The following is a 27018-nucleotide window of genomic DNA, read 5'->3' as shown; positions in this document are numbered from 1 at the left end:
ACTACTTTTTATAAACAAAGGAAACACTGTAGAAATTAAACCCTGAAATGTGTATGCTATTTTCTGCAGTAAAAAAGGAGGGGGGGGGAAAATCACGATTGGCACATAATATCTATCTGATTTAGACAGGATCTGGTGTATAGAGGATTGCGTTTTTTAGAATTTAGAAAATTTGTGACAACGAAACCTGGTCAGTTTTAACAGGATTCCGGTTTGTTCAGAGTCCAGTTTAGAGAGGAAATGTGTTTTTATTTATTTAATGATGCACTCAACACATTTTATTTACGGTTATATGGCGTCAGATATATGATTAAGGACCACACAGATATTGAGAGAGAAAACCTGCTGTCACCACTTTATGGGCTACTCTTTTTCAATTAGCAGCAAGGGATCTTTTAAATGCACCATCCTACAGACAAGATAGCACATACCACGAGAAATAGTTTAGAGAGCTTTCACTGTATTGCTGGAAGTCAATTCTCCAACAAGAACAGATCTTGATGGTGACGAAGATCAACCTAAAGTAACAAGAATGTATTAGTCAGTGAATTCATGTTTAAAATCCAGATTTCTGGACAAATATGGAGCTTTATGCGTGTGACAAGAATGTATTAGTCGGTGAATTCATATTTAAAATCCAGATTTCTGGACAAATATGGAGCTTTATCATCTCAGGCCTGGTGCTTATAAAACTTTTAGAGTCTAGACTCGAGACTCTAATAGAGCCAGAGACACTAATGTCATGACAACGCCATACAAATTGTATACGTATAATGTCATTAGAGATTGAGTCTGGACTTTAAAAGTTTTATAAGCACGGGCCCTGGTTTAGGAAAAGACTGACAGTCACAGATCAATGGGATATCGAACATCACTAATGCTGGCAAGGAGAGTTTTTTACTCAGACCGGAAATGAGTTGGATTGTGAATTAGCATTTAAAATCCAGACATCTATAGTTTTATTGTCTTAGGAAGGTACTGAGAAGACCAAGAAAAGCACAGATCTACAGGTTATCGAATGTCGCTAATGCTGGCGAGGACAGCCTTGTATTCAGACAGGAACTAAGTCCATTACTGAATTAACATTTAACATCCAGAAATATGTAGCTTTAATCTTTATGGTTTAGGAAGGTATTGAGAAGTCTGAGAAAGACACAGATTTATGGGTCATCAAAAGTTATTAATGCTGGCTAAGGGAACGTACATTTAATTGAAATTACGATGGCAATCAAGATCCAAATAAAATGAAAAGAATGTATTAGTGATTCAACGTTTAAAATCCAGGATTATGGACAAATCTGGACCTTTGCTGTCTCTGATTTATGAATGTACTGAAAGGGCTGTTAAAGACACAGATGTATGGGTTATCGAATGTTGTATTAGTGTTTTAACGTTTAAAATCCAGAATTATGGACAAATCTGGACCTTTGCTGTCTCTGATTTATGAAGGTACTGAAAGGGCTGTTAAAGACACAGATGTATGGGTTATCGAATGTCGTATTAGTGTTTTAACGTTTAAAATCCAGGATTTTGGACAAATCTGGACCTTTGCTGTCTCTGATTTATGAAGGTACTGAAAGGGCTGTTAAAGACACAGATGTATGAGTTATCGAATGTCGTATTAGTGATTTAACGTTTAAAATCCAGAATTATGGACAAATCTGGACCTTTGCTGTCTCTGATTTATGAAGGTACTGAAAGGGCTGTTAAAGACACAGATGTATGGGTTATCGAATGTCGTATTAGTGTTTTAACGTTTAAAATCCAGGATTATGGACAAATCTGGACCTTTGCTGTCTCTGATTTATGAAGGTACTGAAAGGGCTGTTAAAGACACAGATCTACGGGTTATCGAACATCGCTTATGCTGGTGAGGAGAGCCTTGTACTCAGGCAGGAACTAAATCGGTTAGTGAATTAACATTTAAAATTCAGAATTTTGGACAAATCTGGACCTTTGCTGTCTCTGATTTATGAAGGTACTGAAAGGGCTGTTAAAGACACAGATGTATGGGTTATCGAATGTCGTATTAGTGTTTTAACGTTTAAAATCCAGGATTATGGACAAATCTGGACCTTTGCTGTCTCTGATTTAGGAAGGTACTGAATGGGCTGTTAAAGACACAGATCTACGGGTTATCGAACGTCGCTAATGCTGGCGAGCAGAGTCTTGTACTCGGACAGGAACTGAGCTTCCTCCTGCAGTGCCAGGTCAAGGTAGTCCTCCTCGTCACGAGACAGATCTGACATCAAGTTCTCAATGGCGTCTTTCTCCATCTTGGAATTTTCATCAGACTTTGACGGAGACGATGATCCATCTGAAATAAATAGGAAGAGTAAAAGTTAAAAGTTTGTTTTGTTTAACGACACCACTGGAGCAGGTTGATTTTTAAATCATTGGTTATTGAATGTCAAATATTTGGTAATTCTGACATAAGTCTTTGAGGAAATGTGCTATATTTTCCCATTAGTAGCAAGGGATCTTTTATATGCACCATCCTACAGACAGGATAGCACATACCACAGCCTTTGATATGCCAGTCGTGGTATGAGAAATAGCCCAATGGACCCGCCGATGAACATCAATCATACACCTACTGCACATCAGACGAGCGCTTTACCACTGGGCTACATCTTGCCCTTGAGAAGAGTAAACCAGTGAGTCAGTCAGTGAGTGAGTGAGTGAGTAACATCACCCCAACCAAAAAATGCACTGGCTACAGGATATCAAACAAGATGTAAGTATACTTCAAAACAGAAAAACTTGTCACATATATTATTTTACATGCTCGAAACCTTTGTGGTATACAAACATGTTAAAGTATTACGCACGTACATATATTATTTCCAAAACACTGCTTTGAAACACGTGTGACATCATTTGCATTCACTGTCTGTTACACTCTAAAAGATTTTCACAATGTTGTTTTTTTCTCTACTAGAAAATCAAATTACTTCATTTGAATTTTTATAGGTGAAATATACTGAGAAAGTATTAATAAGGGAAACACTTGGTAATGTAGACCAAATCTTGGACACTATTAGTGTTGTAATGTCTGTATACAGTACAAAGATATAATGCAGCACTGAATATCAGTAATGTGAGACTGAATATCAGTAATGTAGCACTGAATATCAGTAATGTGAGACTGAATATCAGCAATGTGAGACTGAATATCAGTAATGCAGCACTGAGCATCAGTAATGTGAGACTGAATGTCAGTAATGTGAGACTGAATGTCAGTAATGTAGCCCTGAATGTCAGTAGTGTGAGACTGAATGTCAGTAGTGTGAGACTGAATGTCAGTAATGTGATGAATCCCTGTAACACGAGGGGTGGGACGTAGCCCAGTGGTAAAGCGTTCGCTTGATGCACGGTCGGTCTGGGATCAATCCACGTCAGTGGGCCCATTGGGCTATTTCTCGCTCCAGCCAGTGCACCATGACTGGTATATCAAAGGCTGTGGTATGTGCTATCCTGTCTGTGGGATGGTGCATATAAAAGATCCCTTGCTGCTAATTGAAAAGAGTAGCCCATGAAGTGGTGATAGCGGGTTTCCTCTCTCAATATTTGCGTGGTCCTTAACCATATGTCTGACGCCATATAACCGTAAATAAAATGTGTTGAGTGCGTCGTTAAAATAAAACATTTCTTTCTTCCTTCCCTGTAACACAGTTAACTTCCCAACACTATGGATCAGGCCTGGTGCTTATGAAACTTTTAAGAGTCTAGACTCGAGACTTTAACAAGAGTCTGAGACACTAAGGTCATGACAACGCCATACAAATTGCATGCATGTAACGTCATTAGAGATTGAGTCTGGTCTCTCAAAGTTTTATAAGCATGGGCCCTGAGTTTTGGTTGCAGTCACTCTTTCCTGTAAATGTTGGCGTCATCCCTTATAATTATTTCTTTCGATCAGTATCGTTTTGGCCATTATGCAACCATAACACAGCTGTACAATCAAGAAGGTAAACAACATTGTCATCACTTCTATCACTTCATTTATTTGAATAAATAATGTTTAAAAATTAAAAATTAAAAAAACCCCACCTGACTCTGAAGACCACTCTGGACTGCTTAACGGCAAAAGGCCACCATGCTTGAGCAACATCTCGGCTGCCTTTTGGATGTTTCCATTAAGCCGTGACAAAGCTTCCCTGGCCATTTCGAAGTCAAATCCCATGGAAGTCAACTGAGAAACAAGAGCAAAGTCCAAGTACAAAGATCATATCCAATATTAAAAGTTAAACTTTAATATAAAATTGTGAACTATTAGCTACACACTTTAGATCTATTTTACGTTATACTTTATATTCCCAATAATGAAAAGAATTTGCTATTCTTATTTTTAGTTTAAGTGTGGGAAAAACGTCTTACAAAAATACATTAATTGAATGTTCCAGTATGTACACTATGCAGCTGAAGTCAGTGGAAACCACACGAAGTATATCACTATTAAAGGGAGTTAACTCAATGGAACTTTTTCCTTTGAGCCAAAAAGCAACTTAATGCAAGATTTTAAAGGGACATACCCTAGTTTTTAAACACTAAGGCATATTTTTTACAACTGAAATTAAACTTTACTTAGAATTTATGGTATGGATTATCAATTTCTGTACGTTCCAAGTGTTTTTTGATCATCCTGGTGTTTTTAATATCACAAAATGCATTTCTCATATTTTTAAAAACGCACGTGCGTCTGAGAAGTAACAGTTATGGATTTGAGTTTTAGTCTATTTTTAGAGGGTATTTCACCATTTCAAAGTCACAGATTCATGTTTCTCTCAATTGTAACTTTATCAAAATGTGTTACAGGTTTGTAGATTAACTAAACTTAGTGTTAATTTTTACGTGTTGAAACTAGGGTCTGTCCCTTTAAATTTTAAAAAACTAAAAAACTGGGGGGGGGGGGGGGGGGCAGGTAACTTTACTTTATTATAAAGTTAAACTGTAATGACATCCCAGCATAAAAAACACATCAGCTACTGGATGTTAATCAAAGGTAAGTATAGGAATGTGATGTACACAGAAAAAACTACAAAAACACATCAGCTACTGGATGTTAATCAAAGGTAAGTATAGGAATGTGATGTACACAGAAAAAACTACAAAAACACATCAGCTACTGGATGTTAATCAAAGGTAAGTATAGGAATGTGATGTACACAGAAAAAACAACAAAAACACATCAGCTACTGGATGTTAATCAAAGGTAAGTATAGGAATGTGATGTACACACAAAAAACAACAAAAACAATCAACACATCAGCTACTGGATGTTAATCAAAGGTAAGTATAGGAATGTGATGTACACAGAAAAAACTACAAAAACACATCAGCTACTGGATGTTAATCAAAGGTAAGTATAGGAATGTGATGTACACAGAAAAAACAACAAAAACACATCAGCTACTGGATGTTAATCAAAGGTAAGTATAGGAATGTGATGTACACAGAAAAAACAACAAAAACACATCAGCTACTGGATGTTAATCAAAGGTAAGTATAGGAATGTGATGTACACACAAAAAACAACAAAAACACATCAGCTACTGGATGTTAATCAAAGGTAAGTATAGGAATGTGATGTACACAGAAAAAACTACAAAAACACATCAGCTACTGGATGTTAATCAAAGGTAAGTATAGGAATGTGATGTACACACAAAAAACAACAAAAACACATCAGCTACTGGATGTTAATCAAAGGTAAGTATAGGAATGTGATGTACACACAAAAAACAACAAAAACACATCAGCTACTGGATGTTAATCAAAGGTAAGTATAGGAATGTGATGTACACACAAAAAACTACAAAAACACATCAGCTACTGGATGTTAATCAAAGGTAAGTATAGGAATGTGATGTACACAGAAAAAACAACAAAAACACATCAGCTACTGGATGTTAATCAAAGGTAAGTATAGGAATGTGATGTACACACAAAAAACAACAAAAACACATCAGCTACTGGATGTTAATCAAAGGTAAGTATAGGAATGTGATGTACACACAAAAAACTACAAAAACACATCAGCTACTGGATGTTAATCAAAGGTAAGTATAGGAATGTGATGTACACACAAAAAACAACAAAAACACATCAGCTACTGGATGTTAATCAAAGGTAAGTATAGGAATGTGATGTACACACAAAAAACAACAAAAACACAAAGGAAGACCAATGAAAAGATTAAGAAAAAGAAAAAGAGGAAAACCAATGTAGGATAAAAAGAGAATGAACATACCTGGGCTATCATGTCGTCTGTGAGTGGAATGACTTCGTGTGTGTTATCGGACATATCCAGGTACTCTGGGTGATTCTGAAGAACCTTCAACAGATGTTACAAGCATAATGACAATAAAACTAAGAAAATAAAAATAAAATAAGAGAAGATTCTCCGTTACTTATCTTCAGTGTTCTCATTTTTCATTCTGTTTGTTAGTTTGACAATTTTCTGCCGGTAATTGCTTTTCCTTTTTTTTTTTCTTTTTTTTTTTTGTAATAAAATCTAATACCAAATGTGAATCAAAGTTGAAATTTGTTGAATATGGTTTATTTTGTCCATTTATCTGCTTGCACACAATTCATAATTCATTCATCATTTCTTAAGATTTTGTCATTCAGAGAATACATGTATATCCCTTTTTCATTTTCTCCAAGAATAAATGTGTTAACTGGCCATAGTATATCAATTACATTTCCTTCCAGAACTTTAATTTGGTAATATTTTGTTTGGCTAACTGAAACTAGCATATGGCGAAATATTTATTTTCTGACTACATTCGCCAAGCTGATAAACTCTTTTGGGTTCCAAACCCTGAAGTAGGTGAGAAAAACAATCACAACTGAGTGAAAAGAAATTCGAAATTTAGCTCTCCAATATCAAACTATTTTGTTGTCTGAAAGGAATTAGAATAACTTTTAAGACAACAGTTTTATTTCTCAGACGAGTTTCCGAAAATGAAACATATTTCATGTGATCAGTACCTCTATGGCCTGATTGATGTCATTGTTCGTCTGTTTTAACGATGCCGACGCAGCCTTTTTCGAAAATCCCATATTTATAAGCGCATTATAGTGGCTCACGTTCACCCTGCAATAAACAGGCATGTGATTGAAACATTTCTAAAAAAGCTGAAAATGATACATGCGTGCCGAAGACAAGGAAAATGAATGAAAGAAAAAAAATAATTAAAAGCGGAATTCCGCAAATTAGCGGAAGAATAACATGCCTGAATAAAAATATAACAGTTTTCTTACCACAGAAAGAAAACAAAAAAACAAAACAAACAAAAACAAAGTGATCTAACTAAATCGATAGCTTTCATCTGTGGTGCTTCGGTTAAAGGATCGAATCCACTCATTGGACACATGATGTGACTGGGTTTTTCCCCCCATCCCAACCAGCGCCCCAAGGCCATGGCATGTGCTGTCCTGTCTGTAGGGATATTGTATAAAAGATCCCTTGCTGCTAATGAACAAAGGTAATGGGTTTCCTCTGAAGACTACATGTCAAAATTACCATGTTTAACAATTACCAAATGTTTGACATCGAACGATTAATTAATCAATGTGCTCCAGTGGTGTCGGTAAAACAAATGTTTGACATCCAACGATTAATTAATTAATTTTTTTTAAAACACATTATTTTTAAAAATGAAAACTTATCAGCTTGAGCCAACAGAGTGAGAGCTGTTTGCAGTCATCCAACTGACATGATTAACACAGTAAACCTACCATTGACCATTCGCAGTGTTCCAACTGACATGATTAACACAGTAAACCTACCATTGACCATTCGCAGTGTTCCAACTGACATGATTAACACAGTAAACCTACCATTGACCATTTGCAGTGATCCAACTGACATGATTAACACAGTAGACCTACCATTGACCATTTGCAGTCATCCAACTGACATGATTAACACAGTAAACCTACCATTGACCATTTGCAGTGTTCCAACTGACATGATTAACACAGTAGACCTACCATTGACCATTTGCAGTCATCCAACTGACATGATTAACACAGTAGACCTACCATTGACCATTTGCAGTCATCCAACTGACATGATTAACACAGTAGACCTACCATTGACCATTCGCAGTCATCCAACTGACATGATTAACACAGTAGACCTACCATTGACCACCATTCGCAGTGATCCAACTGACATGATTAACACAGTAAACCTACCATTGACCATTTGCAGTCATCCAACTGACATGATTAACACAGTAGACCTACCATTGACCATTCGCAGTCATCCAACTGACATGATTAACACAGTAGACCTACCATTGACCATTCGCAGTGATCCAACTGACATGATTAACACAGTAAACCTACCATTGACCATTCGCAGTGATCCAACTGACATGATTAACACAGTAGACCTACCATTGACCATTTGCAGTGATCCAACTGACATGATTAACACAGTAGACCTACCATTGACCATTTGCAGTCATCCAACTGACATGATTAACACAGTAAACCTACCATTGACCATTTGCAGTGTTCCAACTGACATGATTAACACAGTAGACCTACCATTGACCATTTGCAGTCATCCAACTGACATGATTAACACAGTAGACCTACCATTGACCATTCGCAGTCATCCAACTGACATGATTAACACAGTAGACCTACCATTGACCATTCGCAGTGATCCAACTGACATGATTAACACAGTAAACCTACCATTGACCATTCGCAGTCATCCAACTGACATGATTAACACAGTAGACCTACCATTGACCATTCGCAGTGATCCAACTGACATGATTAACACAGTAGACCTACCATTGACCATTCGCAGTGATCCAACTGACATGATTAACACAGTAAACCTACCATTGACCATTCGCAGTGATCCAACTGACATGATTAACACAGTAAACCTACCATTGACCATTCGCAGTGATCCAACTGACATGATTAACACAGTAAACCTACCATTGACCATTCGCAGTGATCCAACTGACATGATTAACACAGTAAACCTACCATTGACCATTTGCAGTGATCCAACTGACATGATTAACACAGTAAACCTACCATTGACCATTTGCAGTTTTCCCCAATTTTCTGGACAATCTTTTACTTTCTCTTTCTTCATCACTCTTTTTCTTTATTTCTGCTTTTTCCTATGGGCAAAGATAAAAGTAAGTATGTATACACTATTTAAATATCCATTATAATGAGAATTATTTTTATACGAAACTTAAAAGTCATTGATATTAATATATATTTGTCTATGTACCAATTTTTTATTTTTTTTTAAAACACAAATAACTCATAAAAAATATTTTAGATTTGTTAAAATTAAGTGGCGTTCTCATTATGCAATTAATCACACCGACCTGTCAGCCCTACAAAAATCAGAACGTCCAAGACTACAGACGATTCACATAATGAGAATGCCCCTTTACCATTCTTTGATAATATATCATCATTGTTTGAAATGTATCAACTTTCACTTGTTAAACATGTTTTGAAACAACAAGATAAATGGTATTTAATGACTACATAATAGGTCTGACCCAGAGCACTAACTAACGACCACCGGTAGTAGAGGTGCATAGTAGGTGGTTACAAGTGCCTCTTAACAATGCCAGAAGTAACTACTGAACACTCCACGAAGTGGTCAGACTAAGCCCACAACAAAAATTTGATGGGAAATGGCAGGTGTGTGCCACAGATAGCCACAAGAGACAAGCATGTCGCAGATGGAGAAGCAAGGACAGAGATGTGGAGGTGGACAGCGAAAGAAGTTGAAAGATATAAGTTCTCAAATCAGTAAGAAATGAGAATGGAATTCAGAGGAGAGAAAGGAAAGGGGGCAGTGGGAAGAATTTTAGTTTTTACTACATAATATGTAGAGTTATCTGTTCAGTGTATAAGTTTGTCTAGTTTTACCTTTCTTTTGTTCATTATGTGTTCCACAGCTTGCTGGACATTGTTCCTACAAGCTCTCAGTCCCAATCTGGCTTCTCTCTCGGAAAACCCCATGAATAAAACTAAAACAGAACAAAACAATTTCAAACGTTATCTCGATGCTGAAGTGACCAAATCAAACAACTCATAACAGCTAGTCCTTACAGTCTGATGCGAACAATTGCCCTCACTTGCGTGTGCTTTCACAAAATGATATCTGCATGGGCAAAACACTAATCGCCTTGTTAAACGCTGATGTCGCTAATTTATTTACTCAAAATTACTGTGAATTTGAAACTGCGAGCAATTGCTTTCTAACATAATGTCAGGAGAGCAGTTCCTTACTCACCATCAATTTTCAAACCATTAGCACTGGATGGAGATAATAAACCTAGAATGTTTTGGTGAATACTGTGCCATGGGACCAGTTCTCGACCTCAAGATATCCTTGGTAAATGAAATAACAGATGTAGGACTAGCTCTGGGTGAGCAAAACAATTCACCAAATTGTCTATTAAACTTAACAAATTGCAGACATTATCAGTTATTTTCAAAAAAATATCAATTATTACATAAAATTATTTCGCCAAACTAAAATAAAATTTGCCAACTGCTTCAAAATTCGCAACTTGCGAATTTGGCGATTGCCAGTTAGCCCTGCAGATGTAGATATGATGACATTTGACATTTGGGAAAGTTTAAGTACTGCTTCCCTAAACCAGTCTTAATTCACAAAGCTCTATTAGGCTCTCTTAATCAACATCACACTGTCTTTGCAAAACATTTTGCAGTGCACTGCAAGATTGTACAGTTGCAACAGCTCAACAAGTGAGTTAGGGCTCCATGTTAAATGCGAAAATGTAACGGGTTTCCTCTCTATGACTACGGTATGTCAAAATTATCAAATGTTTGACATCCAGTGGTAAAGTGTCCGCTTGATGCAGTCGGTTTGGGATTGATCCCCGTCGGTGGGCCCATTGGGCTATTTCTCGTTCCAGCCAGTGTACCACGACTGGTATATTAAAGGCTGTGGTATGTTCTATCTTGTTTGTGGGATGGTGCATATAAAAGATCCCTTGCTACTAACGAAAAAATGTAGTGAGTTTCCTTTCTAAGACTATATGCCAAAATTATCAACTGTTTCACATCCACTAGCCGATGATTAAAAAATCAATGTGTTCTAGTGGTGTCGTTAAACAAAAACAAAAACAATGTTAATGCATGCAGTGAACAAAATACTGCAGACCTTGCTTTTTAAGGTGCACAGATGTGATCGCGCTCGTACAGCGCACATAATTTCAATCTGACGAGTGTGAAAAACAGCACATGTTACACTCAACAAATGGCGTACATAAAATAGATGGGTATATTTATTTCCACTGTTTACAAGTTTACATAGCTCATTTAGCTGATAGGAAGGTCCTTTTATTAGAACAATAAAAATTAAAAACATGGCATTGGCTTCCATGCAGTCGTTAAACTGGTATTTCTCTTTGTTGAACAAATCGGGAAATACTGGTTTAATAGACAATTTTGTAGACTTACCAGTCAAAATCCAATCTGAGCTACACTGCCTATTTTATTTATTTTGGTGATGATGATAACTAGTTTAACATGCCCATATACCACTAGGGTTTCGAACACGCCCATCCCGAGTCCGACAAGATTGGTGGCTTGACTCGGGATGGAGGGTGGGGTGAAAATGAGCAGAATTTTGAAATTAGCAATTAGTAAAAAACATTAATAGAATAAAAAAAAAAAAAAAGAAGGTTACAAGCCAAAAATAAAAAGAATTGACTGCTCGGCCGAATATTTACATAATTTGGAGCATTTTAGAAGGGCAGTCCAAAATTAAATAAGAGAAAGAAGTGGATCGGACTATTTAATAAAATGTTTTTAAAAAAGTAATTTCGACATAAAATTTTGAAAACAGATCTAAAAGTTTAAAATCCGATCGATATGTCCACGCGAGTGGCCTCGTTAAGGCCGTTTGGGTGCACAGCTTAAAGGGACGAGATGGGTTGCATCCCGTCAAGGCAACCCCTAGATTGACAGTCGATAGAGTTGAAGGTTTAGTGCTGTGCTGAAATACAGATCTTGAGAAGCCGGATCCGTCTGAACGAGAGAGAGTATCAGACTAGGGTATAGTCCAGTCGTCATGGGATGGTATAATGGTGCGGACGGGCCTGAATCCGGAGGATACGAGATGGTATCACTATAAAGCAAGGTAAAGTCTAGAAAAAGAGTAGTAGGGGCGGACCCCGCTTCCTATTTCTTCTTAGAGTGGGGCGGTCAATCTTCCAGTGCTGCTAGGACAAGCTCGGACATGTAGAGACTAAACGCGAACAACCGTGGCGTTCTGCAGAATGGCCGTCATACGAGTCATGAAAAAAACCAAGTCGACAGTCAGACGGAGAGATGACGTGGAAGCAAGGAATCTCGCTAAAAAAGAATCAAACCTGATGGTGCAGGCTGTCGAAACGAGAAACGTTCCAGCGTTCAATCAGTTCCAATGGCTGCATACATCCCAGTAGAAAACTTCATTTCGCTGACAAAAACAACGAAATGAAGGACCCCCAAGTCGAGCACATGAAAGCACGTGCAGTGTGTACAAGCAAAACAAACACATCTTACCGCGTGGAGCTCCAGACTGGGAATCATTTATTTTGGAGAGTAATTTTTTTTTACTCGCCTTAGCATATTGAGGTGTGCTATTTTCCACTCCTCTATAATTTTCAAAAACCAAGGACTGTACTGCCTTCTTGACCAGTTTTTGTCAATCAACATCACCAAGGGTCGGGTAAAACAGTAAAAGTGAAGATGTGCACATTATACAGTGGTGTGCATAATATGAAATATGATACCATACATTCCAAAACCCTTACCCTCGAAGGTTTGGTAAAAATATAAATTTAGATATTATGCAATGACAACATGATTACCTTGAGTTATTTTATCCTCATCCACTTGAAGATTCTTAAATTCAGTCTCGGCCTAATAATTAAAAAAAAAAAAATAATAATAATAAACAATGAAAGTTTATCGTACTTGAACACTTTATTACTTTCTTGTAATGAATTACAAGTTTAAAAAAGTTTTGTTTTGTTTAACCACACCACTGGAGCACATTGATTTGTTAATCATCTGCTATTGGATGTCAAACATTTGGTTATTTGATATATAGTTTTAGAGAGGTAACCCGTTTTTCCATTGGAAGTAAGGGATCTTTTATATGCACCATGCCACAGACAGGATAGCACATACCATGGCCTTTGATATACGAGTCGTGGTGCACTGGCTGGGACAAGAAATAGCCCAATGGGCCCACCGACAGGGATCGATCCCAAACCGACTGTGCATCAACGAGCACTTTACCACTGGGCTAGGTTCTGCCCCTCAATTACAAATGCCAGTAATTAACATTCTGAAATCAATCAGTTCACCAACTCTCTCTTGTTCTTTCTTTCCATTTGGCTGTTAGAAATTTAGAAATCGTAGTATATTACGTTTGTCACCTTAGACCAGGCATTTTTTATTTTATGTTTTACGACCTAATTCTTACACAAAACAATATCGGGAATCAGAATAAAAACAAAATTAAAATGGCAGGAAATCGCAATGTTGTTTAATTTGAGTTGAAGTAATTTATACTCCCTATATAATATATGTTATGGAACTTATTCCACATATATAACACTTCATTCATCCAACGGATGCTATTTTAATTTTTTTTATTTATATAACATATATAACACTTGCAGTTGATAAATTGATGGTATCGGCGATAATAAAAAAAGGGCACCTTTTTCCAATTTATTTTTATTCTAAATTGCGAAAATTCATGTATTTGTAAAATGTATAGAGAGGCTTTAGACATCAATAAATATTTGTTTAGATACAAAGGATCTTTTAGCTGCACTTTAACAAAACAGTATTTACTAACTTAGACGTTAGAGTCTTTTGAAAACACAATTGTTTGTAACTTTATTGACTAGTTCAAACAATATTTTAATTAATTTTTTATTTCGATCTGTGAGATGAGTTTCGAGTTTATTACTGAATGGAATTTTGTATTTACATACGTGATGGGGGGGTTGGGTCATGTGATATTTTACCTTGTTAAGAAGCTGGACGGCATCGTTTATTCGGTGCTGGTGAAAAGCGACAATCCCCTGTAGAAGGTGAAGTCTCATAAAGAGAGCCTGGGCCTGCTCACTGCCAGTACCACCCTGAAAAATATACAAGTTTTTTGTATTCTTTAAAAAATTTTTTACAACACAAGTAGAACACGTAGAGCGGGATTTAGCTCAATCAGTTGAGTACTCGCCTGAGGCTTCGTGTCATAGGATTGAACGACCTCAGTAGATTCATTCAACCAACTGGGGTTTTTCTCGTTCCAACCAGTGCATAGCAAATGGTCAAAAGTCATGGTATATGCTTTCCTGTCTGTGGAAAAGTGCATATGAAGATCCCTTGCTGCTAATGGAAAAATGTAGCAGGTTTCCTCTGATGACTATATGTCAGAATTAAAAAATGTTTGACATCCAACGGCCGATGATTAATTAATTAATGTGCTCTAGTGGTGTCGTTAAACAAAATAAACTTTAAACTAGAACACATTGATTTATTAATCATCAGCTACTGGATACAAACATTTGTTAATTCTGACATACAGTCTTAAAGTGGAAACCTAGTACATTTTCCATTAGTAACAAGGGATCTTTTATAAAAACCATTCCACAGACAGGATATCACATACCACAGCCTTTGATATAACAGTCTAGGTGTACTGACTGGATTGAGACATAGAGCAATGGGCCCATAGATGGGGATTGATCCTAGACTGACTGTGCATCAGGAGAGTGCTTTACCACTGGGCTACGTCCCACCCCTGATAAACAAAGATCAACAGAACCTCCCAGAAAAAAGTTGTAAAAAATGTAAATCAAATAATTTTACTCAATTCTTAAAAGAATAATTGATTTTAGAAGAATTACTAACTAGATATTAGTTTTAAAAATAATAAAACTGAGTCTTTAACATTTGTCAGTGTATTAAAAAAAAAGCAGCTCACCTTTACTGCAGTTAACCGCTCATTGTTTGCACCATAGCTCTGGATAAAGCAGTCTTCACTCGTTCGCAGTCTGCGTTCTGCAAATGTCAAGTAACAACACACAAACGTTCATCTTACTCGAAAACAAAAATCAATGAAACATGCATTAAAATGTATTATGTAACATTTGAAAATATGTTTTTGTTATGTCCTTTCTTTATGTCCTTATAATTACAAACTTTCTAACTGATACAATGTGTGTACTTGATTCCGATTGTCTGATGTCACTAAAAACAAAATGCAGAAAAAGATGTCACTACATAAAACAGGTCACGGCAAGGATGTTGGAAACTGGTGTATGTGTATTTTTAACTAAATAAGTTGTGGTGTTTGTAATTACCAGAATTTATTGTAATTTGATTTGTGTGCACTTATTGATATATATCAGTCACAAATTAAGTATGAAATCACTTCCCAAGTTTAATCAACTTGTTCCCATTATACATTGATAAATTCAACAAGAAACAAAGAGCAAAAGCTATCATTATATAAAGGTATTTCAATGACTTCTAGCCTAATTGCAGTGGAAGACTATATCGGTGTTACTGGGGTTTTTAGTGGTCATGTGTTGTTGGGTTTTTTGGGGGGTTGGTGGGGAGGAGGGTTGTAAGTTTCAGACACACTGAACATGCCAGGTAACTTGTTAAATTTTCTTTCAGTAAGGAAGGAGGACATCAGCACTGTGTTTAGCTAGACACAGTGGAAAAATGTTCGCTCTGCTGATTTATGTGTTTCACAATAAACCCAATGACTACATCACGAACCAGTCATATAATCCACAAATATTAGCATCACTTGATGTTGTTTAACATGGGCATGATTAAGTATTCAGGAAAAGAGGATATAATCCACAAATATTAGCATCACTTGCTGTTGTTTAACATGAGCATGATTAAGTATTCAGGAAAAGAGGATATAATTCACAAATATTAGCATCACTTGCTGTTGTTTAACATGGGCATGATTAAGTATTCAGGAAAAGAGGATATAATCCACAAATATTAGCACCACTTGCTGTTGTTTAACATGAGCATGATTAAGTATTCAGGAAAAGAGGATATAATCCACAAATATTAGCATCACTTGCTGTTGTTTAACATGGGCATGATTAAGTATTCAGGAAAAGAGGATATAATCCACAAATATTAGCATCACTTGCTGTTGTTTAACATGGGCATGATTAAGTATTCAGGAAAAGAGGATATAATTTTGCATACACAGGTAACAATAAGGCAGGGGACGTTAGATTAAGTATTCATGTAAAAAAAGTAAACAAAAGAGGATATAATTTTGCATACACAGGTAACAATAAGGCAGGGGACGTTAGATTAAGTATTCATGTAAAAAAACTAAACAAAAGAGGATATAATTTAGCATAAGGCAGGGGATGTTAGATTAAGTATTCATGTAAAAAAAGTAAACAAAAGAGGATATAATTTTGCATACACAGGTAACAATAAGGCAGGGGACGTTAGATTAAGTATTCATGTAAAAAACAAAAAAACCCATCAGTTTTATTCACACCATTGGGTACCTGGACAACTACAACAACTCTCCAGAAGAAGCTGTACGGCACAAGAAGTTATCTACAGAGAACAGTATTGTTCATAGTCACTGTTGGCCTTGACATGTAGTCAACAAGTGAACAAAAAGAAGAAGAAGAATTCATACCATCTAGCTGATAACATACCTGCATCAGGAAGTTCTGAGATGTTTTTCAGACACAGGTAGCACCAGACGATATCCAGACACAGGACGGCGTAATTGTCGACAGCTTTCAATAAATCTACCCGGCACTTACTGAAAACAATATTAATACAGTTTGTTATTACTTGGTTCATGTGGTTCTGTTTGAAATAACAATGGATTTATTGATGTAACATAAAACAATTATGGTTTCAGTTAGGATTCAGGCGTTTTTAAAGCTCATTAATATATATTCTGAGCTGACAATGCTGTTCAGTCTCAGCTGTAAGACAATTCTGTACCTGAACTCCTTATCTGCTTCCAGAAGTAGCAACAGAGCCCGAGTTATCTCCCTTCTCTTCAGTGCAGCTCTTCCCTTCTCGTGCAGAGTCATGGCCAAAGTCAGAGCCTAATGTAAAAACCAAATTCAGAATTAGGACAAACTTATTAGTTGTAACTTTATTCATGTCTGTAATCTGCTAGCTACATAATACACATTTACCTTTTGGATCAGTTTTAAGATGCAGAGTGGCATCTACTATATTTATTTTACAGCTGGTGGATCGACTACAATTTTTTCTCTTGGCATATTTATTTCAAACAAAATTATATTTTGGGTGGTGGGGTTACAAAACATGGACATGAGTTAAACTATGTTTGGTTTACATAAAGTATTTGTTTTAAAAGTAATATTTTATGAATGAAGTCAAAAGAAGAAGGAAATGTTTTATTTAACGACACACTCAACACGTTTTATTTACGGTTATATGGCATCAGACATATGGTTAAGGACCACACAGATATTGAGAGAGGAAACCCACTGTCACCACTTCATGGGCTACTCTTTTCGATTAGCAGTAAAGGATCTTTTATATGCACTGGCTGGAATGAGAAATAGCCCAGTGGGCCCACCGACAGGGATCAATCCCAAACCGACCGCGCATCAAGCGAGTGCTTTACCACTGAAATACGTCCCTCCCCATTTTATGAATGAAGTCAAAACATTCCATAAACGTCCATTTGTGTTTGTCACATCCACAATACATATGTGTGTCCGCCATTATCTTACTGACACTGTCACCCTCTTGTGATCAATTTGTGAAATACCCTTACTGAAATGAGCAGTGATGGAAAATTCAGGGGTGGGAATTGGTGAATTGTAAAAACGAGGAAATCTAGTGGAGTCCCAGAAATTCTTGAAATCCTAGGTTAAAATCTGTGCCATCTGACACATTTTTGAGGAAAGGACGATTAAAATGCGAGGAAATGCAATGTTCCATGAGAGGAAAACAGCTGATCCGCGGATAATTCCCACCCCTGAAAATTACCTTCCTTTCTTCAACAGGAAGCTGGAGTGGTCGACCTGACTGGTCAGCAATTTGGACTTCAAAATCATCATCATCTGTCAAAATAAAATATTACTCATACCTTCAAAATTGTCATCATTTGTTAAAATAAAATAATCATTCATTCATTTACAATGTCATCATCTGTTAAAATAAAATATACATTCATTCATTTACATTATTATCATCTGTTAAAATAAAATATACATTCATTCATTCACAATGTCATCATCTGTTAAAATAAAATATTTATTCATCCATTCACATTGTCATCATCATCTGTCAAAATAAAATATTTATTCAGCCATTCACATTGTCATCATCATCTATTAAAAATAAAATACTGTATTTATTCATCCATTCACAATGTCATCATAATCTGTTAAAATAAAATATGTGTTCATTCAGTCACAATGGCATCATCATCTGTCAAAATACAATATCATTTATTCAGCCATTCACATTGTCATCATCATCTGTTTAAATAAAATATTTATTCAGCCATTCACATTGCCATCATCATCTATTAAAAATAAAATATTTATTCATCCATTCACAATGTCATCATAATCTGTCAAAATAAAATATGTATTCATTCAGTCACAATGTCATCATCATCTGTCAAAATACAATATCATTTATTCAGAACATCAAGGAATGTGTAGTTGGCAGATTTCAGTGGGTAATACCTCATATCATTTCTTTTAACATCATTTTGTTATGACACAAGTACCATTTCCCTCATTTACCAGTGGTCAAAGGTGGTCCCAAAAGTAAGGAAAGGAAAGGAGTGTTTGTTTAACGACACCTCAGCACATTTTAAACTATGGCTACTTGGAGTCTAACATATGGTTATTTTGACACTTGGTCGAGAGTGAGGGAGGAAAGGAAAGGAATGTTTGTTTAATGACACCTCAGCACATTTTAAACTATGGCTATTTGGTGTCTAACGTGGTTATTTTGACACTTGATCGAGAGTGAGAGAGGAAAGGAAAGGAATGTTTGTTTAAAGACACCTCAGCACATTTTAAACTAGGGCTATTTGGTGTCTTCACACTTCATACCTGGTTCAGAGAGAAAGAGGAAGCTCTGTCATCACACAGGCTATCCCTGCACTTCACACCTGGTTCAGAGAGAAAGAGGAAGCTCTGTCATCACACAGGCTATCCCTGCAAACAGTCTTCAGTAGAAACCCACTACATTTGTTCAATTACGCTTTAACCTTCTGACTATGATACCTCGCCCGACGTCAAGCCAGTCGACATACTGTACACTGTATACAGTGCATTACCCAATTCATATTTCTCACCGTTCTGCAGGGTGTATATTACCAAATCAAATCCCATAGACGACAATAGTAACATATGTGGCTAAAACTCCTACCTGCAACGTATCAATCGACATAAACACCACGGATATAAATGCTACCACCCCTCACCCTTAAAGTGAATCACAAAAAAGTGGGTGTCAAGCTGCTCATTTCTGAGATAACAGGTAGCGTCTATGACTACCCTAGTTCTGCACAAAATTTGAGTACTTTTTTTTACAGGTACCCCATACATGTTCCAAGCACAAGGCTACTTGACACAGTGGTACTAGATGAAATAAAATTGCATACATTTTTAGCCCAGCTGAAACTAATTTTTTTTACAACCAACACACTCACATTTATAACCAATCGCAGGACTTGTGGTGTTCACTTCTCTATCAAAAGTTGGGTGCACCTCGAACTTTAACCGAGCCGGAAGTCATTTGGTTTAGTACTACCTGCATGTGCACAACACTCACCGGAAGTTTTTTCTTAACAGGAAACAGTTTATTTTACAGCATGGTAGCTTTTGTTGGTTGTGTTTTTAATGGAAAATACATTGGAATTTTGGCAAGTATTTTCGCTTGACAACAATGGCAGCATGTCGCGGTCATTTTCAGGAATCGATAACTGATTGTGACAGCTAATTTGATAATAAATTTGATTGTTTTACCAACAACAAAAATCACCAAATATTGGGATATGAATATTAGTTTGTTTTAAAAAAAGAATTCTGGTCATAAAACCACTGTTATCGGGAATAATGGACAAAAACTGGACAGCTGGCCACAAATGCCCGTAAGTAAATGCTATCGTTTCCATTTTTTGCTTAATTTTAATCACTATTAACGGATCTAAAATATAAAAATTACAAAAACCCACGAAAATAATACTTACCAATTCAAATATGAAATTTATTTATGGATTTATAAAACATTTAAGTGAATATATGTGAGTAAAAATTATAAACTTGCACCCACTGAACCTTGTTTTTGTAAAAAATTAATCCAGTAGTCTAAAGCAGGGATGTGAGAGGGGTTGGAACAAAAAAGCTTATTGCGGCTGGGGTCCAGGGACCACTCTAGGGCCCCTGAAGATAAACTGAAATGGAAAAGCGCATTTACGTGTTTTCGCATAGCTCTCACATCCCTGCTAAAGGTTAAGCAGCTCTATCTGAGTACAGTAGTAAACCCATTACCCGTGTCTATTCTGGAGGACAGGAGTTCGGCGGCCTTTCTTGTCTTGACTACGTCCAACATCTCGTCTTCCTGACGCTGAGCTTCAACTTCTGAGTGAGCCAACTGTATGACCATTATCTGTGCCCCGTTCTACAATGACAAAATACAGTCAGTGCTTCTAAAGCAATATATGTGCCCTACCGGGCCCAACAAATTTTCTTATCTCCTAAGTTCAAGGGCAATAACTTTAGTCAAAAATAGATAAATCACCATGAAAGTCAAACTTGATCTGTAACATGATAAAGCACAACATTTCGATATCTCTAGGCATTGTGAAAAAAATTATCTAGAAAACTATATGTGGGACAGATGGACAGACAGACAGACAGACAGAAGGATGGAGATGAAACTTATAGTTCCCTCCGGTAGAGGACTAATAATAGAATCTATCACTGTCATGGGATATAGATAAGGCAATTACAACCCAAGGAACAACGTGTTTTTGTGAGGGCCGATATTTACTGATAAATGTTTCACGGGTTGGAATTGCCTCATCTATACCTTAGAATGGTGATCTATTCTTTTTCCTGCCCACTTATAATTACAAAAAAAACATTGGAAAGTACATAGGGTTTTTTTGTTGACCCACTCCTAAATTCTTCAACAATAAATTAATTTAATCATATATACAAAAATATTGTCCACATTATGCTACGAAAATGTAACAACTGACCATAAATATAAAGTTGCAATATTAATTTTTAACAAATATTTTTAAAACAATGATTCAATGTAAATGGCCACTCTGCAAATAAGTAATCAATTATGACGTCAGTCCTCGTAAAACATGAGTTATGTCGTCATGTGTAATTAGAAACAGTCTATCCCTAGGGTCAGACAGATTTATCTAGCCCCATGCAAAAGCTGTCCAACTCAATCCATATTCCTATGCTAGTTTCTTTTGCATACAACTTTCAGTTACTCTTTACATGATAGAGATGATGCATGTTACAATGTAGTTTTCCATTATATTTCTTTACTTCCAGCCAATCTTACCCGAATGCCCTGATCTTTCAACGACGAATCGTGAATGACTCGTCCACTGCTTATCAACTTGATCTGCTCGCAAGGCTTGCCACAGTTCTCTGAAATGACGGCACGTAGATCCGAGCCCATTTTGTCCAAACTGATCTCGACAGAAAACACCTTCTTCCTAGCCTGATGTGACGAGAAGAAAACATTAATTAAAGGTACTGGTCGATCTAAAGTTTCAGCTTGTTTCGTTTAACGACACCACTATAGTTATTCTAGGTAAAAAATGTGAAATGATCATGAAGGTAAGCATATACTTTGAATAAGCATTCTGAGAGTACTGTTAAAGCAATACAGATCTCCTAACGGGCCAAAAATATGTCTCTTTGACTTCAAGGCGGGATTTAGCTCAGTCAGCTGAGTGCTTGCTTGAGGTGCTTGCATCACAGGATCGAACCACCTCGGTGGATCCATTCAGCAGATTGGGTTTTTTCTCGTTCAAACCAGTGCACCACAACTGGACAAAGGCTGTGGTATGTGCTTTCCTGTCTGTGGGAAAGTGCATATAAAAGATCCCTTTCTGCATTAGGAAAAGTGTAGTGGGTTTCCTCTGATGACTACAAGTCAGAATTACCAAATGTTTGACATTCAATAGCCGATGATTAATCAATCAATGTGCTATAGTGGTGTCGTTAAACAAAACAAACTAACTTTGACTTCAAGGGCAATAACTCTTTGACAAAATTAGTAAATCACCATGAAGGAAGGAAGGATTAGCAGCAAGGGATCTTTATATGCACCATCCCACAAACAGGATAACACATACCATGGCATACCGACGGGGATCGATCCCAGACCAACCGTGCATGAAGCGAAGGTTCAAGCATGCTATCCTGGGCACATATCTCACCTATCTGGGCTGCCTGTCCAGGACAGTGGGTTAGTTGTTACGTTTTTAGTGATTAGTGCGAGAGTAGAGGGTGTAGTGATCTTACACCTACCCACTGAGTCGTTAAAACTCGCTCTGGGTGGGAGCTGATAACAGGCTGCGAAGCCTGTACCTACCAGCCTTATGTCGGACGGTTTAAACATGACACTACCGAGGCCGGTTTTGTTCTACTAAGTCTGCTTCTCAATTTGTAGTTTTTGCTTCTATATTGAAATTTGAGAAGCAAAGATTGCTTCCCATAATGACCAGCACATTGGCATATAAGTAATAGAAAAAAACTAAGCTCCACTGAAGGGATTCGAACCACGGACTCTCAGTACGACAGTCCAGCGCTCTACCAACTGAGCTAATAGGGAAATTCACACTAGCTACTGCCAGTAGGAGCGCTTTATACCAAAACCACTACTTACTCCCCCATCAAGTAAAGCTACGTGTATGTCTTGGTGATGTGGGCCACAGGCAGTTGAAATGCTATGGAGCCTGACTGGGTTATAATTGTATTACTGTGTCAAAAACACATTCAGTCCCTGTGTTGGCTCCAAATGTAAAAAAAAACCCACCCAAACTCCACTGAAGAAATTTGAACCACTGACTGTCAGTACGAGACTCCAGCATTCTATCAACTGAGTTCCCATAAGCTACTGCCAGTAGGAGGACTTTCTACAAACACTATTACATATGTCTATATTTTAAAAATAAGTCTAACATACCCCTTCTACTTGTCCTGCCAGTTTAATTTTCAGTGTAGCAATTCCAGCATTTTCAAACTTGTTTCGTTCTGCCAACTTCTGAAGAGCGTGTAGTCTGAGAGTTTCTAGAATCTCCTCAACCTCTATTTCAGGGAAAGAAAGGTCTTTCGCATACCTAGTTATAAGTTCCTGCAATCCAAAAGTATGGAGAAATTTAATTTAAAAAACCTTTTAATGATGCTAAAACCACAACAAATATCATTATTGGATGTCTAACAAAGGTCAGAAACACAAACGTACAGAGATCGGCAATGAACTCTTCACATAAAAAGTATCTTATTTGAATTTCCAATACCTTCAATGAGAATGTTATCTTCTACATTTGCTTAGATAGAAAACACTTGAGGGTCTAAGAGCCAGGCATTTATCCAGGCATTCTACGGTACCAAACATAAGCTCCTTTCCAAAAGCAGGTGACATTTTAAAATCTGATGTGTAAATATTTTTGTAATCATGTCCGTTATGACAAATCAGTGTTCGAGATTCACAATTTGGGGCAGTATCCCAGTTGGATACTGACATTTCAAAATCTGGTATCCCACCTGACAATTTAGTATCTCACTTAAATGAAATTCATAAATAACATCGTAACAAACTTGGACGACACTGTTCTCATTCCCAGTCTATTGCAACGCTGCAATCGCGGAATTTGTGCAATTTGCAATCAAACGGAATCTATTTTTGAATAATATTAACATATATTAATATTTAGAAGTGATTTATAAGTGATTCTGACATTATTAATGATAAACCTACTTGTATCAATTTTCTGCAGATGTGGAATCAATATCTCAAAAATAAAATTTGAAGGAAGGAAACATCCAACAAAAACAATAGCAACTTAGCGGTTCCCAGTCTATTGCTACGCCATTATTTCCCCAGTGTAGCATTAGACTGGGTATTAGTTGGGGGAGATATTGTTATGGCATAGCATTAGACTGGGTACGAGCTTGAAAATACTGTTACTTAACTTCACCAGTAAATGACGGCTTTCATTGTTTAGCGAAAAATAAAAACGCAGGATTAAAAAACAAAAAACAACATTATATGGTATCCTGGTGGGATACTGGGTTCTTGGAGTCTGGTATCCAAAATTAAATTCTAGTATCCCCGGGATATCAGGATACCGTTAATCTTGAACACTGCAAATTAATGTAATAATGATGCATTACATTTTTCAATAGACAAAACACTCCATCCCAATTACGATAAAATCATGCAAATTTCCCCAATCAATGACATTTTATGTTAGATTAACTATGTTACCATCACTGGTCTGCACTAAATCTATTTGAGACAGGGATTTGTCTAGGATATTTTACCAGGGTCCTATGTCTGAGGGAATTAGGAAAAATATACTATATACTATAATATAGTGTCTCTGCCAGAAAGACATTTTTGGGTATGGTGCTATGGAATTGAATGTAACAAGTCAACAGGAGGCATGGGGGGGGGGCCTCTCCCTGAAAGAAAATGGGTTACGTTTAGGGTTAGGGTTAAGAAAGTCATACAGCAATGATAAGAGTAATTAATTTTGTCAAAAGGTTAACTTCAAAAACAAAACCTGCAAAAATATTTGGGTATGGCACCATACCCGTTTTACCCTCTGGCAGAAACCCTGTATATTAATAATATAATAGTGCCAGTAAATCATACTTGGGTTATGTTTTAGTCCACTGAATAATGCAGTAAACAACTATTCAATTAATTTATTAGAACCTGTAGACATAATTTTATATATATATATTGGGAATTTTAAGTACAGGAATTGAATTTTCTGTGCCACCTTCTTTTGGAAGGGGCCTACATGTATGTTCGGACCCACAGAATGCCTTGATAAATGCCTGTGAGAAACCAAAATAAAAACACTTGTTATATATACACACTTGAGGCACGAGTCCTTTGCCACCAGTTTCTGTAGTGTATGGCGGCAACCAGAGTTTAATCTTATCAGCATTGAGCTTGTTGCGAACCAACGTCTGGTGATGCTCTTTGTTATAATCATCCATGTCTAGTTCTGGAATTGAAGCATAACAACACTTATAAGAAAAGGAAAGGAATGTTAGTTTAAATTTTAGTTTGTTGTGTTTAACGACACCACTAGAGCACATTAATTAATCAGCTATTGGATTTGGTAATTCTGACTCAGTCATCAGAGAAAACCTGCCACATTTTTCCATTAACAGCAAGAGATCTTTCAAATACACTTTCCCACAATCCCACAAACAGGAAAGCACACACCACAGCCCTTTACCAGTTGTGGTGTACTGGTTGGAATGAGATAAAACACAATCAGTTTAATGGATCCACTGAGGTGGCTCAAACGTCTTTTACTTTCAGTTGCAAGACCTCCTACTTAATGACATTGCCACTTGTTAAATATTGTTACTAGTATATAAATTATAATTGTGCTAGGATATTGTAACCATTATAACATGTATTGTTTTTCTTTTTCTTTGATGTTGATATTATTATTTATGTCTATAATTCATATACAGAAATAAATGAAATGAATTTGTATTTGTATTGTTGTTGCCTCAATTTTATGATGGGTGTGGTCTTTCATACATTCCGCGTTTGTGACGTTCACATGGGATGGATTTCGATGGTGTTACTTTTTTTTTTTTTACAAATATTCTCTTCCTGGTGGGAAATTTACATTCATTGACAACAAAAGTAAGTAATAACACATTTTAATTATTATTTTACTTTGTACTGGTAAACAATGATATCGTTAAATTTATCCGGTTGTTGGATTGAACATGCGCAGTAACGTTTTCCTGTTAATGGGACGGAATTCAATTGGTCCAGGATGTGCTATCTTGTCTGTGGGTTGGTGCATAAAAAATATCCCTTGCTACTAATATAAAAAAAAAAATCCTGTCCTAGACGGGAGAGCCGGCTGAGTCCGATACCTGCGCCCAGGACAGGCGTGCGCTACAACAGCTTACTCTGAATGTGCACGTTAAATTCTCTGACCTGACCTAATAGAAAAATGTAGCGGGTTTACTCTCTAAGACTACTGCAGTATAAGACAATCAGTCGTTAAACAAAACAAACTCACAACCATCGAAGCGATCATTTGATCATCATCACCGGCCTCGGTGGCGTCGTGGCAGGCCATCGGTCTACAGGCTGGTAGGTACTGGGTTCGGATCCCAGTCGAGGCATGGGATTTTTAATCCAGATACCGACTCCAAACCCTGAGTGAGTGCTCCGCAAGGCTCAATGGGTAGGTGTAAACCACTTGCACCGACCAGTGATCCATAACTGGTTCAACAAAGGCCATGGTTTGTGCTATCCTGCCTGTGGAAAGCGCAAATAAAAGATCCCTTGCTGCCTGTCGTAAAAAGAGTAGCCTATGTGGCGACAGCGGGTTTCCTCTAAAAACAGTGTCAGAATGACCATGTTTGACGTCCAATAGCCGATGATAAGATAAAAAATCAATGTGCTCTAGTGGCGTCGTTAAATAAAACAAACTTTACTTTGATCATCATCATGGATGACGGATTTAGATAATTATAGGAACATTTCGGATATTTAAAAAATCACTTTGACATAATCTTATTAATCTAAATAAATGGAAATAAATAAATACATCTGTTTGTAGTAATGATTGTGGTATTAAAGCAAAATTAAAGACTTAAAGTTACCATAAACAAAAACAACATAACTACCAGTGTCAAAGTTGCACAACTTTCG

The 27018-nt window shown here is 36.8% G+C and overlaps 1 protein-coding gene across 2 annotated transcripts; it reads right to left on the bottom strand.

Annotated features, from left to right (window-relative positions):
• LOC121387827 (NEDD8 ultimate buster 1-like) lies at window positions 1–27018 on the bottom strand. 2 transcript variants are annotated; one of them, XM_041519046.1, is made up of 17 exons: window positions 26994–27018; window positions 25203–25333; window positions 23278–23445; window positions 21643–21804; window positions 20607–20736; window positions 18082–18155; window positions 17056–17162; window positions 16758–16867; window positions 15029–15105; window positions 14070–14183; window positions 12897–12948; window positions 9937–10037; window positions 9076–9164; window positions 6997–7102; window positions 6254–6337; window positions 4054–4195; window positions 1–2317 (listed from the first exon to the last, which is right to left on the bottom strand). In XM_041519046.1, exons 2-17 carry the CDS (start codon window positions 25323–25325, stop codon window positions 2136–2138), a joined length of 1821 nt encoding a protein of 606 aa, XP_041374980.1. In that variant the 5' UTR covers window positions 25326–25333; window positions 26994–27018; the 3' UTR covers window positions 1–2135. The 2 variants fall into 2 exon arrangements, with proteins under 2 accessions (XP_041374980.1, XP_041374981.1); XM_041519047.1 differs by having other exon boundaries at window positions 26970–27017.

The sequence above is a fragment of the Gigantopelta aegis genome, chromosome 13 (assembly GCF_016097555.1).
Source record: "Gigantopelta aegis isolate Gae_Host chromosome 13, Gae_host_genome, whole genome shotgun sequence".
Classification (NCBI taxonomy): domain Eukaryota; kingdom Metazoa; phylum Mollusca; class Gastropoda; order Neomphalida; family Peltospiridae; genus Gigantopelta; species Gigantopelta aegis.
This window is presented reverse-complemented; position numbering and strand designations above follow the sequence as displayed.

Coding starts and splice junctions, on each gene's coding strand:
- LOC121387827 (XM_041519046.1), bottom strand. CDS start 25,325: ATGGATGATTATAACAAAGAGCATCACCAGACGTTGGTTCGCAACAAG. Junction 6,338..6,996: donor ACATCAATCAGGCCATAGAG/GTACTGATCACA, acceptor CATCTGTTGAAG/GTTCTTCAGAATCACCCAGA. Junction 4,196..6,253: donor CAGACGACATGATAGCCCAG/GTATGTTCATTC, acceptor CTTGTTTCTCAG/TTGACTTCCATGGGATTTGA.